The sequence below is a fragment of the Rhagoletis pomonella genome, unplaced genomic scaffold (assembly GCF_013731165.1).
Source record: "Rhagoletis pomonella isolate Grant_MI unplaced genomic scaffold, Rhpom_1.0 Rhpom_scaffold_00014, whole genome shotgun sequence".
NCBI classification, from domain to species: Eukaryota; Metazoa; Arthropoda; class Insecta; order Diptera; family Tephritidae; genus Rhagoletis; species Rhagoletis pomonella.
Window position 1 is genome coordinate 20261714 of NW_023458568.1, and position 18940 is coordinate 20280653.

The window sequence follows — 18940 nt, forward strand, 5'->3', positions numbered from 1 at the left end:
TTTGAATTTGTAATTTAAATCATTTGCTATCAAATTGTTCTATTGCTTGCTTCGTTTAGTGTGCCGGATGTGCACAAGTGTAAGTAATTTGATGGAAATTGTATTATTCTCAATAACATTTGGAACTTTAGATTTTAGCTCGGTCTTAGTCTTTCTAAAATAAAGAACAGAAGCTGAAAATAAGTGTTTTATTCACCGGCTCACATGGCGAAGCAATAACTCGATAAAAAATTTATTGAAAAATCGATAAAAATATCGATAACAAAATCGATAAAAATATGAATAACGAAATTGATAACCAAATCGGTAAATCATTGATAAAAAACGATAAGAAAATCGATAAAAATATCGATTATTACATCGGTAAGTTCCGAGATAGAAAATCGATAACCGAATCGATACCAAAATCGATAAAAATTTCGATAGAAAAATCGATAACATTGGTAGCAAAATCGATCATAAAATCGATAAAAATATAGATAACAAACTCGATAACAGTATCGACAAAAATATCGATAAGTAATCGACAAGAAAATCCATAACAAAAATCGATTAGAAAATTTATAAAAATATCGATAACAAAGTCGATAAATAATCGATAACAAGGCCGATAAAAATATCGATTATTATATCGATAAGTCCCGACAATCTCGAATGTCTCTAAAATCCCATATATTTCCCAGATTGAGTCTCTGTGCCTCTATCTGTATCCTTTTCTCTATAATTACCTTTATTTTAATCTTTCTTCCTCTATCTTCATCTTTTCTTTTAACGGTATCCTCATCCTCATCTTTTTCTTCATATTTATCTTTGTTTTTACTTTTTTGTTTATCATTTTCTTCATCTACATATTCCCCTTCACCTTTGCCCTTATATAAGTAAAGTGTTCACTTAGCAAGTTTTTGTTAAATTAATAACATGTATTCAAGAAGCACTTGTTTCCGTCCCAACCATTTCCGTGTGCAATTTCCGTTGAATTTGCCAATTTACTCCCAACCAACCCACCGCCGCTAAAGAAGCTTCACTTCAAAAAGGAAAACGAGTCGCACATATATTTATGCACTAATAAGCTATTTGGGGAAATTAAAATTTACCTGCAAATTAAGAATAGAAAATCTAATTAAAATAATATTATAAATTATATTTTACGTTTTGCTGCTTCATATAGTAAATAAATGATACCCATGTGCATGCAGTGAAAACGAATTAAAATTGTTTCACCTCACAGCTATTTACGCAAAGAAAAGTGGAAGTTTTTACAATCTTAAATGAGAATCTGTTCATGTTGGGTCCATTCACTTCCATTTTATACGACAGCTAATGTACCAGCAGTGATACGAGTAGCAAGCAGCTATGATTGCTGAGAGGTATTGACAGCTTGTTGCGTGAAGCTTTTCCTAGTATACAAACGCTGTTTGTTATCACGCAAATAACTGCGTTCAATATACTGAATAAACAGCCTTGCGGCAGAATACTTACGTTTATGCGGTTTAAACTACTCAGGTCACTCATACGACATGTACGACAAGAAATTAAGAAGCCGATATCGCCGAGGCGGCGGTAAGCTTTTTCACGGATGAGATATTTATTTCAAATGGGCGTAGGCTTTACATTATATACCAAAAAAAAAAAAAAATATAAAAATAGTTTCTGGATGAATGCTATTATTTCCTTCACTTTCTGTTACGAAATAGCTAAGTTGCATCAAAAGGAAACTAGTAAGTATAGTTAGTAGGCGCACCTAATTTTAATCGGAATATTTAACCAGAATCAGTTACTACTACTTACTCTTAATACTAATTTTGTTATACGCGCATATAAATAAATTAGCCCTAAAACAGATTATAATTTCCAAAATCACTTAGCCATTTAACTGGCCATTGCAAATGATTTAAAATTGTAACTACTTCTTTGCACAAACACTTTCCGCGTGAACGTGATATTGAAACAGAAACGTAAAGCTTTCAGAAGTCATTTACTGGCTTTTTGTGATAGAAAAATGAGCTTTAATACAAAATTACAAAAATTATTTGTAAATATATGTACTTAACTGCTAAATGTGTGAATAAAGAAATGGAATGCATAAATTCACCAATGGGGTATGACACGAACGGGCTGAATCAAGTGGAAAGTCAAAACATTTATAAAAGTTTCAATGAAAGAAAAATATCTGTGTAGAAAATTTCACCTAAATAGCAGCACGTTTGCTATTTTCAGGAACAACTCATTTGGGAATATTACATTGTGCGTTGTAACCAATGTTGCCAGATTCATAGTTCTAACTTTAAATTACAGTCCTTTAGTCAAGCTTGCAGTACCTCCTACCAAAAATTACAGTTCTTTCGAAATTTACGTTTTGAGCGAATATTTAAATAAACATTTCTCTTTCGGTTTTTTTTGCAAGTCAATTTTTAAGGTAAAAAGGGTTGATGTTGATGTAATTCTCGCAGGAGATTTTAATGTCAACTTTTCGCTGGTCGAATCTGGTGATTTGACAACAATTTTCGAAGAAAAATTTTTCATTGGAAATGGTTTATGGTTGAAATGATCGAACAACCCAAGGAGGAAATATTAATAATATTGAAATAAAACATTTCATATCTTACTTTAGTTACCACAACTCACTAGTTAATATTGTAGAGATATGTATATATTCTCAGCCACAAATTAAAATTAATCTTATTTAGCAGTTGGTTATAAAAATGAAAAGTTAAAGCTCATTAAAAAAATAAAATAAATATGTATGTTGTATATTAGAAGATATGTACATGTGTATGTATGTATATATATCGCACATCTCTTTCTTTCTGGAATTTCCTCTATTAAGTTTAACTTCTTCCGCGCGTACGGACTATACGGACTGAGGTTTTATGTTGATAAAAGAATTTGTAAGATGGCTTTTCTTGATTCAATCACTTAAAAAATTTAGAAAATTTTTTATTTCACATCCAAGTACATAAGAACACATGTTTTAATAGAAAACAGCTAAATTTTTGCTGTTATTTTAAAATATTAATAATGTTGCCGCCACGGAGTTATCGCGTAAATGAAAATGTAGCGATCAAATTATCAAATTGCTGGCAATATTTATCAAGATAAAAGCTTTGATAATTATTGCTTACCAAGAGCAATATGCGGTCTCCATTGGCAAGATATTGCCTGATAAAACTATCAAGATAAAAACTTTTGCCTGTGGAGGCAGCAAGAAAGGGAAAAGTTTTCATAAATATCTAAATTTTAAGCAATTAAGCAGGAACACGAAAAAAATCAGAAAATGTGTATGTTTTGGGGTCACTGAATACGAGTCTGAAATCCAGATAAAAGTAGATCCGTCAATATTTATAACAAAATTCTGTCACATATAGTTCGACATGTTTTTTGAGGTTAGAAAAAAATTACCGAGCTTGAAAACTGAGTTTTCATTGTTTTACTTATGTTTCAAGGTTCAAAGAATAAAGTGAAATCGGCAAGATATGTGTGCAAAAACTTTTATTTTTTATTTTTCTTAAATGTTGAAAGTCAAAACTTCCTGAGATACTCCCATATGTATTATTAAACGCATGCAAATCTCATTTTTACAGTAACTTAATTTTTATTTCAGATATGTGGTTTTAACCAGTAAGCATCATGACGGTTACACGCTGTGGCCGTCTTCAGCTTCCTTCAGTTGGAATTCTATGGATATCGGTCCAAAACGAGATATTATTCGTGAGTATAGCTACAAAATAAGAGTGTCTCTAAAACTGTTATGCAAAAATAACCATAATTTTTAGATTGATATATTAATTTACATAATGAATAACCAAAACAAATTTTCTGAATTTTTTTTTCAAAAGTAATTTTTTGGAATCATGCCATAGACCAGTGCTGTCCAACCGGTAGTTCGCGGGCGGCTACTAGCTCGCGACCTGTATTTTAGGCGCCCCAAACAATAAGATGGGCAGAAGAATACTCTATATCGCACTACGCCATTTAGGTAACAGGTCTAAATAACACAAGATATTTCAACACATACCAACTCAACACATTAACTCAACATATGACTTTTCTACATAAATTATCTCAACACATGATTTTTCAACACATGATTTTTCAACACAAACAATTTCGCTTCACTTTATTTTTATTATATTCAACACAAAATTATTGTTGCACAACCGTTTATTCTTACAATTCCAAGTAACAAGGCGTATTTAATAAGGTGGTGTTAGCCGTATAGTATATCGCAAGTAAAGATTCAAAATTGCAATGGTGGTATGAAAATATAATAGGATACGAATAGATTTAAGGTGTTACGTTGCTGGTGGAATTCCATGATGAGGTATGTACTCCCGCGTAGATAAATATATAAACTTCCAAATGTTGGTTGAGTTAACGAACGGCTCCGCGATGTCCTCTGGTCAGATGTCGAGGTAAAAAGAAGAAAAATGGCAAAGCGGAGAGTGCCTTTATAGGTTACACTGGAAGCAACTGCAGCCTGTCTATAGCTAACACTGGAATATTCAAGCAGGGGTGCTTTAATTCGGTGCAAGCGCAGGGATGCATTTGGGATTAAAGGATGCGCAGGGATGCATTCTTCAAGTGGGCGCAAGTCACTTGAACAAATTTCAACTGCATTCCACCGGGATATAAAAATTGCAAACCAAAGGTTGGTCTCTACGGGAAGGCTTTAGTGTTATTATTGAAGAGAATATTAATCATTTATCATAAATGGAGAATTGTTGAATATAAATGGAGAATAATAAAAAAAATTAAATTCACATTTGAAAAGAAATGAAGGGTTCGTATCATCGTACAGTTCCATGATTCAATTATTAAAGGTTTTGTAAGTAGCATTTTTCATGATAAAAACATTACAAGGTAAAATCATTGAGAGGCAGTCTGACGTTTCAAAGTCTCATTCGGAGACACCAGGATTGTGTTGTGGAGGACAATACCTAAATACCTTCGTTGGCTCATTTACCAAAACCATTGCACGCTTTACTTTACAGCGACTTGGTAGAATCAAAAGGTCTCCACAAGAATCGACAAATACATTTCGGCATTTAAGGGAATTTCGTCTCTTTAGCCTGTATTGAATTTCTGTAGTCCAACGATTCTCACCCATTTTGTCTTGTTGGCGCCAGCGAATGAAGGACAAAAATTTCTTCAAATTTAAAAAGTAAAAATTTCACTACCAACAATTTAAAAATACTCTTAAAACTTGCAAAGAAATTTGGAAAAGAAATATCACTCTTTTTGTTTTTAGGAGTAGGGTGGGAGTGTCATTGATAAAATTAGAGCGAGAGAAAGTTTTTCTTACAAAACCTTTCATTATTGAATCATGGTACAGTTCCATAAGTAAAGTAACTATTCTTCTTACCGTTTTTTCTGGCAGGCTGTAGGTGTGTTTTTAGCAGGCTGTAGGTGTGTTTTTAGTTGGTGTATTGGTATTTTTGGTTCAGTGTGTTAGTGCATTTTGAATAAATTGTAATAGAAATAAAAGAAATTGTAGTAGAAATGAAAGAAATTGTAATAGATAAGAGCACATGCCAAAAACAGGAGGTCCAGCTGTAGGCTTTTTTTGGCAATCAGCTGATAGTGTTTTTACTTATGAAACTGTACGGTGGTTCGTATCTTTGAGCAATATAAACTGCCTTTTTTATTAATAGTAAAAAAGTCATAACTAAATCCATGCACTAACATTTTTTTTTATCGGGCATATTTGCAAGCATATTTCTATTCTTGCTTATTGTTTTCGGCCTTGGTTATAATGTACCACACAATTTTTAAGAATGACATTTTACTAGGGGTCATCAAACATGAAAAAATTATCATAATAAAATTCACGTATTCATCCAGATTCAATGAGTAAATACATACGTACAGGCCCGTCGAGAGGGAGGGGGAAAAGGGGTGAATCCCCCCGGGCCCGGGCTTCTTAAAGGGGCCCGAAATATCAGAACCACAACTTGTTATTATTTTTTTACAATGTAATTGCTCCTTCGTTATTAGGGTTGCCAGATTTTTCATGCTAAAAAATAAGTACTTTTCAGTACACTTTTATTCAAAGCGAAATTATGAATGTAAGTAACAGATAATACTTTAAAACGCCAGTGTACTTATTTTTAACAATAGTTTGGTATAAAATTAAAATATATTTCATAATAAATAAAAATGTTATTAATTTTAACATGAGTGTACACATCATTGTACACAGGAGCCAATGAGTTATTTTATATTTATGACATTTTTGAATTGAGATAATTTCCATCTTCAGTGTTTAAATAGTAAAAGAATTATATACATTTAATTTTAAAAATACTTTTAATTTGAAGTTCACTTTTAAAAATTTTAACCAGAAGCCGGTTTCTCTCTTTGCGCAAGGAAACAAACCTTATACTTAAGATCCTCTCAGTTGCTTCATTTTACATATTTTTTCAAACTGTGGAAAGGTATTACTTTTTAAGAACTTCCTCTATAGATCCTCATGGAAAGACCAAAAGCCTGATTATGGCAACTTAACTTAACGGAACGTAGAACTAAGAGAATCAAAATGAAACAGATTTCGACGTGGCATTAAGTTACGTTAAGTTTCGGCTGTTCAATTATAAGCAACACCCATTTAACAGAATTTTTAAGAGAGAGCTGTAAGTTACGTTAAGTTGCTATAATCAGACCATAAGAATTTACTAAACAGAATAGGTATCTAACTCTATGTCTTGTATGCAAAACTCTTTTATAATGTCAGTAAATTGAGAAAAACCAATTGTAAAGCTGAATTTACATGAGGCGATTCAATATTGCTCAAGAAAAATCGCTCGTGTAAATGAGGATTAAAAAATTAAAGTAGACAGAAAGTCAACTTTTGCGGGCGTTTATCGCCTCCCAAAAAATCGCCTCATCTAAAGGCAGCTTAAGTTATAGGCAAAAGCCATTCGAATATTCAAATTTGCTGTTATTAAACTGAAAGATATTTTCTAGATAACTAACAACACTCGACAAAAAAACGTCAGCCTTATTTTTAAATAATTTAAGCTCATCATATTATCGCAACTGGTACGTAACGACCCAGCGATATGCACATAAAACTATTGATATTCTTGTATTAATTTCTTGGGCATATCAAACATTATTTGAAATATTTCAACTATAATTAAATTATTTGCCTCCTACTTTTTACAGTGCAGTTTAAGCAGGTTTCAACGTTGTGTAAAAACCTTAAGAAAATCATAAAGTATTTTGTTTGAATTGCAAATTCAGTACAAATCAGTACAAATTTTGAAAAATCAGGACATTAGCGTACTGATTGATGAAATTAATAAAATCAGTGCAAGAGTTGAAAGATCAGTACTGTACTGATAAAATCAGTACCTCTGGCAACCGTATACGTTATAGGCCTTCATTGAAAACATATACGAATCGTGCTAATTCTTTTCGACTCTATAAATTAAAGAAAATGATCATATGGCCCAAAACGCGGATGGTTACCGCTGCTTTTCAAAACCCGCTTAAACTCGCTAGAATACAACTTTCGGATAGTTTTTCTTCTTTTAAAAGCTGCTTTATATTATCGAAAAAGTCTGCTCTCCTTACATAATGTTTTCAAAAGTTGGTACACAGTTTCTTAGCTTAGGGATGGAACCCAAGAGCTACGTATAGTCTGTTTTGTGCAATAAGTAGCATGAATTAAGCAGACTTGCGATTTGACATGTAATCCAATGAAATTAAGAACATAATAATTATGTATACAGACTTCTGTTGCTGTGCAGCTGTAAGTCGGTTCAGAAGTAATTTTCTGCTTACAACTCGAACTGGAGCTTACAACTGTGCCAAGATATTAAGGTTTTCCGGGGTTAAGTACACGAAAAAAAGCTTTAATGGCCACTTTTGTTTACTCTAAGACATTTAGTACTATTCTTACCATTCAAAATGCGTCTTAGAGGGTTGCTTTACGAGTTTTCCTTCAGAATCTATGGCCATTGGAAGAACGCATATGCTTGGTTTGGCGATGTATGATTCGAGGACAAGAAGGTTAAAGTGGACGTAACTCTTGAGAAAAAATCTTATAGCACCATTCGAGAGTGCAAATTGAAGGATAATAATATTTAGTACTAGAAAAATACTTCAAATAATTCCAATAGATTTTGATTATCTAATCAGAAAATCTTCTTCTTTTAGCTTTTTGTTTCACTTCTTTTGGTCTCGTTCCTTTTTAAATAATATAATTCCCGCGTTTTTTTTATTTTTCTACGTAATTTTTATTTTCCGAGCCTATTTGAGTAATACAGTGGCCCGGCTGGTTTGGCCATGTCGTTCGATTGGGCACCGAACCTCCAGCTCTGAAAGTATTAAAGTCGGAACCCGCTGGTGGTAGCAGAGGAAGAGGTAGGCCCCCACTGCGATAGAAAGACCAGGTGGAGAAGGACTTGGTTTCACTTGGCGCCAGTTTGCACAGAAGAGAAACGACTGGCGCGCTTTGTTAAACTCGGATGAAATCGCTTAGGGGCTTACAGCGCCAAATAAGAAGAAAAAGAAAAGGATTTGAGTTAAAAAGAACATAAATTCTAAATATAGTCAATAGCACGTTCAATAGCTTACAAAGTTGCTTTCAAAATGAAACTTATCTCTAACTAAATAAAAAATAATTTTACCTGAAAATCTAATTATTAAAAAAGACTCCTATACGGTTGACAAACGGGCTCGCTTATTTGCATAAACAGCCTTTATTTGCTTTAACTCATGCATGTTCCTCTTTAAATAGGGCTGCAAGACGTTCCGGTTTTCCCGGACATGTCCCGGTTTTAGACTATTTGTCCCGGTGTCCCGGTCCAACCTTAAATTGTCCCGGGTTTCGTTTAAGTGTCCCGGTTTTCGTTTTGATTGTACAAAATAAATCACTACACTAAGAGAAAAAACGCGTTGTAATACTCGGAAAATTTAATGAATTCACTGAGGGAAATAACGCACAGTAAAAATGAATATTTTTTATTTGATTATCGTTTTAAAATGTTCGTATTTTAAAATAATATTTTCATACCACGCACGCGTGGTGTTGATTCAAACTCAACATTTGAATGCACATTTACATACATGTCTGTGCGTGAAGATGCCTGCCAAAATTCTCCAGAGGGTACAGGGTCAAATCCCATTACAGGCAGCATGGAATTTAAATATTTTTTTAACTTAATTATGAAAAAGCAATCGGTAAGTGCAAAGCGCTTCATTTTAATATGGGCGTATTTGAATTGAATATTTCAATACCAAATTTGTTATACTTAAATGAATAACGAGTTGGGTTGGTGCTCTTTCATATGCGCATTTTTTTAAATTTAGCACGCTTTCTTAATTGTAAATAGCGTCCGGACTTTGCTCCGATCGGGTAGATTTACTCCGATTTCTTTTTTAAATTTAAAATCTACTCCCTACTCCACTTGGCCCGAAATATGCTCAGATTTTTTTTACTTTTTTGCATTCACATTAGGAATATATTACAAAATAATTAACTTTAAAATTTTTTGTCCAATCACTTTTGTGGCACCAAGATATTGTATAGAAAGGTGTGACAGAAGTTATCTCTTTTACTCTTTAACCCTTTTTTTGCGGAATCACTTTTTTATTTTTCAAAGCAAGGGATTGATTAAGGACTAGAAAAATGGTTTGTGTATGTGTGTATGGTTAGCAATTTGGCAGAGTATAAGCTAACATTAGCTATTTTACCACACAGTAGTGCTGCTGCCGAAAGAAAATTTTCGGAGATGAATCTCATTAAAAATAAATACAGGAACAGGCTTAATGTCGAATTAGTTGAAAGCTTAATGTTCGCAAGAACTCTTATTAACAAAAAGTCGGAAATTTATACGCCGTCCGATAATTTACGTTTTTTTTTTTTAACATTATAAATCAGTTTATGGAAAAACTACTAGCGAAGTACGCGAAAAATGGAAGAGTAAAAACGGTAATCTCTTTGTCAGAAATAGCAAAACTTAACCCAAATAATTTCTACTGACGTTTGCTTATAATTTGCTGTATTTGCGTATAATTTAGCAGATCGCCAAATGACAAAAAACTGCCATGTAAACAGAAAATGGCGTCCACGGTGTTTTTGACAGTTTTACTAGAAAGCGTTCCCGTACTTTTTCGCTTCTCTCTCTTTCTCTAAGAGCTATTTTCCTTTTTGACGGTTTAACAGGATTTATTCAGAACAGTTTAAGAACGAAACTAATTTTTTCTTGTACTATTTAGAATGTTGATGTGCTCCGAAAATTTCATTTTTACTCCAATTTTTCGAGTCATTAACTCCCGAGTCGAGTTTCAGTAGTCCGAACGCTGATTCTAAACTTCTTTCTCTCAGTGCACCGATTTCATTTTTGAAATATGTAGTTACATCTCCAGATAGTTAAACTGTGCACAAGCAATAGTTGATCAATAATATATGTATGTACCTAAATACGTTTAAAATGTTGTGCACAGAGTTTTCCAATTATACTAAGAAAAATACAGAAGTTTTGAAGCAATTTCACAGCAACGAAAAATATGATTCGATATTTTAATGTTATCTTCTACTTTTTTTGTAATTTTTTTCTTTTATGAAACATAGAGTACTTAACAGTGCCGTCATGGGCGTAGCCAGGTAGGGGCAGGGGGGTGCTCGTTGTAATGATCTCATGATCTCATGATTTTATGTTTTTGTTCTTGTCTGTCAAAATAAAATTTTACTACATCCTTTCGCGCGTAATTTTTTCGAAGCGAAAGGGAAGGGAGCGAGAGTCCCTTCTCCCCCTTTCCCCCCTAAAGTGTCCCGGTTTCGCAACAGAGATATCTGGCAGCCCTATCTTTAAAATGTGCGCAAGCAGCCGAACAAATGCACGAAATGTTTGGAAATTAACTCGGATCAAGGGAATTTTCGATGAAAACACTGGTAAAAACGGCCAGCTGTTGTCTTTTGTACAAGTAAGCAAAAAATGCGCGCGAGTTCCGCGTCCGCGGTAGCCGAGTGGTAAGAGTTACGGGCTACAAACCTGTAGCTGCCAGGTTCGATCCTCGGTTGCAGCGATTGCGAAAAAAGTGTTATTTTTGTTATATTTATTTTATGTTATTTATATATTAATAATGTTTTTCATGGCAGAAATACACTCGGAGGTTTGCCATTGACTGCCGAGGGGCGATTGCTGTTAAGAAAAAACCTTTTTTCTATATTTTTGCGATGTTGCTTTGACCAGGGATTGAGCCCTGGCCCTGCGGAGTGTAAGCGCGCACTGCTTACCGCTATATCACAGCGGCTTACTTACTTTCATTATTTTATATCACATTTTTTATGTGACAATTAGCTATTTAAATGTTTAAAGTTGAATTTTATTAAAAATTCAACAACTAACTGAAAGCAATGTTAAAAAAATATAGAACTTATAAAAAAATTAATAAAAACGACTGCCGACTTTATTTTCACTTAGAAAGTTAAACGCTGATTATTTTATCGAATACTGTTTTTATAAACTATTTGTTTTTTGTTATTTTTTGGCCATTTAACAATTATATTCAACAATTTTATAATGAGCTCGAGGCCATTTTTCATTTAAAAATGGCCTCGAGCTCATTATAAAATTGTTTTTATAAACTTCAAAGTAATACAGGGCAAGCGAAGAAAAGCAAGAACAATGCAAAAAATGGTGGTCCTTAAATATAAACCCTTAATTTCATGTTGTGCTTCTTTATTTTCATTAATTTAAAGGTTTATCAGGATTAAGTGAATTTTTATCATTGAGAGAAGAAGATTCGTGTATATTTACGTTGTCCGATACCTGAGAATATGCATGCCCCAGATATAATCATAAATCTGCGAAACCTGAGAAAAATTTTTTTCCTTGGTTTATATTTACATTAATACAATGTGACTTTTTAGTACAGGGCCCGAGTTTTCTCTCGACGGCCCTGCATACAGGGCCACAACATATATCGTGTATATAAATTTAAAAATCACCGCAATTTAAAATGTTTAGAGTTTTGATAGTTTTACATTTTTTGAAGTTCCCCATTTTAAATAATTTGAATGGAATTCCAAAACTTTCAAAAGTTTGCGAATTTTAGAAATTTTAGTAAATAATAAATCAATATAATGATATAATAATTTTTCAAAAATTTTGAAAATTTAGGAATTCTAAAAAATTTTTTCTAAGTAAAAGTGTCGAATATACAAAATTGATCAAACGAAATTAAAAGTTTTCGAATGTTGAAAATATTTTCATATTTCGTCGTTTTTGAAAGTGTAAAAAATTTTCGTAAGTCTTGAAGATTCAAAAAATTTTTGGACGTTGATGTTTTCAAAATTTTCAAAAAATTTAAAATTATCACACTTTGTCATATCAATACAAAATTTTGGAAAAGTTCTGAAAAGTGGAAAAATTTTGGAATTTTTCAAAAATGTTAATATCTGTTAGAATTCTAAGAATTTTCGATTTTTTACACACAAGTACCATGAACATAAGAATTTTTCGACAATTTGTGATGTTTGACATTTCAGGATGGATTTTAGGATAAATAAAATTCTCAAAATATTTGGAATTTTGGAAATTATCCTAAAAATAATAAATCTGAAGAAATTTAATAATATTAGTTTTCGCTGTTTTCTGAACCTGTGAAAATATTCAAACTTGCTGTGACTTTCAACTGTGTAAAATAATACAGATTCGAAAATATAACAAAAAAGTAAAACTTTAAAATTAAGTACATAATTCAAAATTTTGAAAATTCAGTGAATTCGAAAAACTGATAGGCCTACTTAAATAACACAATACTTCGAGCTTAGCGCACAGCTAAAATTTCAAACTCAAGTGAAATTTGACACACTTTTTCCATTAATTAAAATTTTCAAAAGCATCCATTTATTAGGTTTGTTCCCCAAGCTTCTCGAAGTCAGTTCGAGTTACATATACGCGCTCCCAAGTAAGTTTTCGAGTTTCTTTGATATACGCTCACAGTTTGAAGTTTGCTCGAGTTTTTCTACAAGTAGCTTGTGGGACAAACCTATAATATAATCTTGTAATTATATTTCACGATATTCAATTGAATATTATGAAAATTCATGTTACACAGTCTCGGGGGGGGGGGGGGGGAGGGAAAGGGGGGAATTTCCCCAATTTCCCCTACCTGGGTCCGCCACTTCCTGCATACGTACTTGCTAAAATAGTTTTTAAAAATTATAACGTAACGATTAACGATGATCAAAAAAATGAAAATCACATAATAACTATTAGAAATGATCGAAAAAATAAAAATCATAAAGTAACTATCAAAGTATGATTTTTATTATAAAAATCATAAAGGGTTCGGTCTCTGTTATTATTATTATCGTTACTATCATTAAATGTAGAGCTGAGACTTAAAATTAAACTTAGAAAATAAGAACAAAATCTAGCCAACACCACCGAAATAGCCACAATATCTAAGGCTATGGTATTTCAATTTCCAAAAAAAAAAACGTACACTGCATTCTATAATTAATTTGCATCATGTACCAATTTAAAAAAGAATTAACCATAAGGGAGCTTCGAAATAAAGTCTACTCTGATGCCATATAAATCGCTTGCTTCGCTTTGCGTGACAGATTCGCTTTGACAGATAAGATGAATTGTATGAAAACCCACAAAGCATGCCACATAGATCGTTGTAACTGCAACCAACTCCCATCTTTTTGCGCGCGTTGACAATCAGCCAGTTCAATATTTATTTTGTTTCGTCCAAATTCGAGCTTTCATGCAGAAACATAAAATAAAAATATTTTTAAAGCTTAATATATAAAATCCACAGCAAATAGCAGTAAAAATTGTTTTCTTGGCATTCATTGTGACATACTTTGCGTTGTTGTTGTTGTTGTAGCGGCTACAACAACCCCGTCCGGATCGGCTGATATCTCAGTCGTTGTCGTCGAGTTCCACTAACGGCAGCCCCAAGAAGCGTGCAGCCTCAATGGGGTCGGTCCACAGGGACGACGCCGTTAGGGTTGTGGGCAGGGATGAAAAATGGAAATTTCAGATTGTACCTAATATCACAAAATAAATGTACCTAAATGAGACAGAGTGTACCTAAAAAAAGTTACATCATTCATTTGCAGTTTTTTTTTATAAATTTTATTTAAAACATGAATACAAAAGATATATGTACTTTAAACATGATAAGGTTTTTCAACTGAGCCTATATCTATAGACTATAGTCTAATGGGAATCGGAGAAGCATTGTTTTTGTCTAATTTTGACTACTGAAAAATATTGGCGAAAAAGACAAAAAACACACTTTGCGAAGTATACTTCTTTATCCAGCTTTTTATAAAACAACAGGAAGTCTGCTAATTTATCCGATTCCTTTTAATAGGTGCAGCAAATCTAGAGAATATAATCAATGTGCCGTAAGTAACTTCGAAAGCATTTTGAATATATTTCCAGAAAACAAAAAGCGAGTATGGGTCAAATAGCGGTCTAAAAATATGAAATTTGAAGACATCCTAGACACTGTACTGTATAGATGACTTATTTTGACACAACTTTCTTTCCTTTATCCCTACCTTTATCGATGATATTATGGGCCAAAAACTTACAAGTAGCCGCCTTAGCAGCGCATGTACACGCCTAGAGGCCTATTCTGACCTAAATCAAACCAAAGACCATTTTTTAGTCCCATTTGACAATGAAGGCCTATTCTGATCTAAAGCAAACCAAGGCCAGTTTTTAGTCCCATTTCACTCATTTGACCGCAAATGCCACTGAATTTTACTTAGTGAAAATAAGCGTTAAAATTAATAGAAAAAAATTACGAAGTAAAGTAAAGTGTTAATTTTTCGTAGTGCCTGCTCTAAATGCAATGTAAAATGTTTAAGATAATACATAATAGGGGTATTCTCTGAGTCTTGCAAAGCCCTTGCACGGTGCACGGATTGCACGGTTTGCAAAGCTGTCCCATACGAAAACCGGTTTTAACCGTGCAATCCGTGCAATCTGTGCACCATGCAAGGGCTTTGCAAGACTCAGAGAATACCCCTAATATGGTTTTTTGTATGTTTTCCTTTTGACCACTTTTCTCTAGAATTGTTTATTCTTCAAAATGAAAGCGAAAGTTCTCCCGTACCTACAAGTAAATATATTAGCACGGTAAAAGAAAAAAAAACTAATAATGCATCTGATCAAAAGATGATTGTACCTAAAATCTAGTGACTGTACCTAATGTACCTTTAAGTCATCAAACGTCGGAAAAAGGTACAATTGTACCTACTTTTTCATCCCTGGTTGTGGGGTTTTCCGGGCATGCGAAGAGATGTTTCGGGTCGTGAGGGGTCTCTCCACATGCCGGACATTCGTTCGGCACATCTGCATTTAGCCTACTCAAGTAGGAGTTTAGCCTGCTGCAGTGGCCAGAGCGAAGTTGAGCTATTGTTGTTCTGGTCTCCCGAGGCAGATGGAGCTCCGTCGCGTCAATGTCCGGTGTTTGTGTGCCTAGAACGGCATTCACAGGTCTTGAGTCTACATAACTCGAGACTGCGTCCCTGTGAATGCCGTTCAGGGCCTGTCTGTGAGCTGGCAGGTCCCGAGGCTGCTTAGTGAACCTCTGGACTTCGTCCGTCAGTTCATATAGATGCCTCCTGATGTGCCTCGGCGAGGGCTCCTCTGCTAGCAGCTGTCTATTTGGGTGGCCACATCTGTGGCTCCCAACCAAAACTGCTTGCAGAGCATCGTGTTGTGCTCCCTAATTGGGAGCATTTTCGCCTCATCGTGGAGGTGGTGTTCTGGTGACATCAGGAGGCATCCGGTCGCTGTCCTAAGAGCTGTATTTTGTACCGTCTGAATGGATTTTGGTAGGTTTCGGGACAATGAGTAATAGTCCAAATATTTTAGATACCTTTTTTACACGAATATTTCACCGGTGCGTTCGTATAACGGCGGCCGCAAACATGTAAATATACCTGATGATAAGTACAAACGTATACCTTATTATTGCTAATATACAATACGAACATCCGTATATCGTCACCTAAGGGTGAAAAGGTGCCAAGTCCATTTTGTTTTTAATTCTTCAGGAGAGACAAAAAATCAATTTAGTTACGTCTTACCAAACTTTGAAATAAAGAAATGGACTTGGCACCTTTTCAGAAAAGTCTGCCAATGGGCTCGTGACCAACCATATTCCAGGCGGAGGTCTTCGCAATCGAAGTCTATGTTCGCCAAAGTCATCGTAGAAGGCAAATGAGGCCAGAATAAATATTATGTCGGATATTCCGGTAGCTTGAAAGGCCTTAGGTTGCAGACAGAGTGGAAGCGAAACCGAAGATGAATATGAAGATGAAAACGAAGCCGAAAACGAAAAACAGTGCAGTAGTAAACATGTGAAAGTGATCACAGTGCAAGCGGAGACGAAGACGAAGATGAAGACCTTAGGCAAGCGGTCAGCTTGAATCTGTGTTGTGATGAGTTGTTTACATTTTATTTAACTGTTTTCAATTGTGAAAAAAATGCGTTTTTCAAGAAATGGCTAAATTTTTGACAAAATGTAGTCAAACGTATTAATTGGCATTCTTATATATTCGAAAAATGTCTGTCCTACACAAATTTATTTCATGAATTGCTGTTTTTTTCTTTACTTTCTTTTAAATTTATCTAAAAAAAGGTTTTATTTTGGAACAAATCTTCATATCATTCATCTTCCACTATGTACACTAGCCAGCTTGCCCCCAACGCAAGCGATTCGTCTTCGGCTTCGTCTTCATCTTCATTTGAGACCGCGCTGAACTGAACTGAACTGTTTGAGGTTTCGCAGCCAAGAAACAGTGTTGTTGTGCAAAATAAACCGCTCATTTTTGCCTTTCGATTTATCGCATCAAAGATTGAACTCTAGTATAGCATTGGAAAATTATGTCAAAAAGCAACTAACTTTATTTTGACTATGAATACGCCACAACGATTTTTTTTAATACCCATGTTTTGGTATTTTGGTTTTGTGTTTCCTATTCCCTTGCAAGTTATCTAATACTTACTTTTAATATTTTCAGGTGAACTTTCTTCCGCGATTCGCAAAGAGACAACACTCAAGTTTGGTTTATACTATTCACTTTTCGAATGGTTCAATCGGCTATATATCAATGATAAATTGCATATATTTTTGGAACAAAATTATGTAAATAGAAAATTGCGCCCAGAGCAAATTGAATTGGTAAATGAGTACCTACCAGAAATCCTATGGTCAGACGGGGATTGGGAGGCACCGTCGAAATATTGGAAGTCGGAAGAATTTATTGCTTGGTAAATTTCATTTGTTCTCTTTACTAAAGTTGTGGATGTATCCATATACACACCCAGCCAGCAGAGAAACGTACTTTTTGCCGAAAGTGCAATTTTCGTATATTTTTCGTATTCGGTAACGTTCAGAAAACGATTTCCATATATTTTTATATCCGAAAAATGTCGTCATCTTATTTCAAAACAATAATTTTAAAATATTTGTTCAAACTGAGCATTTGAAAACATGTATACGTATTCGCCAGTAGCTGAGTGTGCAGAGAAGTGTGCTACTATTTGTTAGCTTTCAGGAGGTCCCAGGATCGAATTCCGTCAGAAGCAATATATTAAAATTATATTTATTCAAATTGAAATAATTGCTGAATCTTAAAATTGTTTTTTGTTTGGTTTCCTGTAACTATGAAAAAGTCTCTGTGAAGTTCATAATGAAATCGTTTGTTTCCATTTTCGGATACGTTTCCGGATATTTTGCTGGCTGGGTATGTATGTTCATATATGTATGTACATTAGGGTAGTCCAAAATGCATGTGAAAAAGTAAAGTCGGAATTTTTATGCTCCCACACTCTAGGATTGTTCTATACCGAAAAAATATACCCCCATTTTTTATTTTGAAATCAAAAAATATTTAGAGGTCGATCAAAGCGCTCAAAATTTTCCTTGTAGGTACATACATACATATTTCATATAGGAAAAAAACACTTTTCGTAGAAATGGTATAGAATTTTTTAAAATAAATACATTTTGATCGGAAAACTCTGTTTCTCTGCTGGAGATTCGCAATAATAATACCAAATCGTTTATTTAACCATTTTTTCATAGTAACTATATTTTATCGGTCCGCCAAAAGCCCAAAAAAATGCAATGGGAGGACTCTCTTCAAGAGAACTAGAGTTCAGATCGAAAAATATTGATTTTAAAGAATTCTAATCATTTTTTTATAGTAACTATATTTTATCGGTCCGCCAAAAGCCCAACAAATGCAATGGGAGGACTCTCTTCAAGAGAACTAGAGTTTAGATCGAAAAATATTGATTTTAAAGAATTCTATACCATTGCTACGAAAAGATGTTTTTTCTCCCTATAAAAGACATGAACAACTTTGAGCGTTTTGAGCGACCTCTAAATATTTTTTGGTTTCAAAATAAAACAAGTAAGAGCAGCGCTGTCTGCGGCAGTGCCGAAGGCTTCATACGTTTCATGAACAACAGAAAATTTGAAAAAATGTTTATATTCACAGCATACATAAGTTGCGTTCCAGATGCTTCACCATTTGCAGGTTTTTACAGGAAGCCGTTCCAGGTGACCACCTTCCATAAGGTTTATTAATGGAGAAAACAGCTGTTCCTGCAAATCCTGTAAAACCTGCAAATCGTGATGCACCTGGAACGCAACTATAAATATGGCTAATTCCGTTGAATTTCATGTAGGGTGAGTGGGTTCAAAATTCGAAATCAGGTTTAATACGATTTTTCATGTTTTTTTAGGGCAAGTAAAGATACACGCTACCATGATAAAAACATTACAAGGTAAAACCGTTGAGAGGCAGTCTGGCGTTTTCCAGCAATATAATTTAATGGCCTTATTCATAAAAAAATAAAGTAGCTTTAAAAAAGGTTTAAAAACTGAAAAATTTATGAAAACGTCATTTTCTAAATTTCATTAAACCTACTTTATTTTTTAT

General features: G+C 33.9%; 1 protein-coding gene across 1 annotated transcript in view; it reads left to right on the top strand.

Annotated features, from left to right (window-relative positions):
* Positions 1-17285, top strand: part of LOC118749300 (putative alpha-L-fucosidase) — an 87786-nt gene extending 70501 nt beyond the window's left edge. The window contains exons 3-4 of the mRNA XM_036484098.1: positions 3602-3708; positions 17012-17285. Coding sequence (XP_036339991.1) covers positions 3602-3708; positions 17012-17265 — 361 coding nt within the window. The 3' untranslated portion in view covers positions 17266-17285. The remainder of the gene's footprint in view (positions 1-3601; positions 3709-17011) is intronic.
* The last annotated feature ends 1655 nt before the right edge of the window (positions 17286-18940 follow it).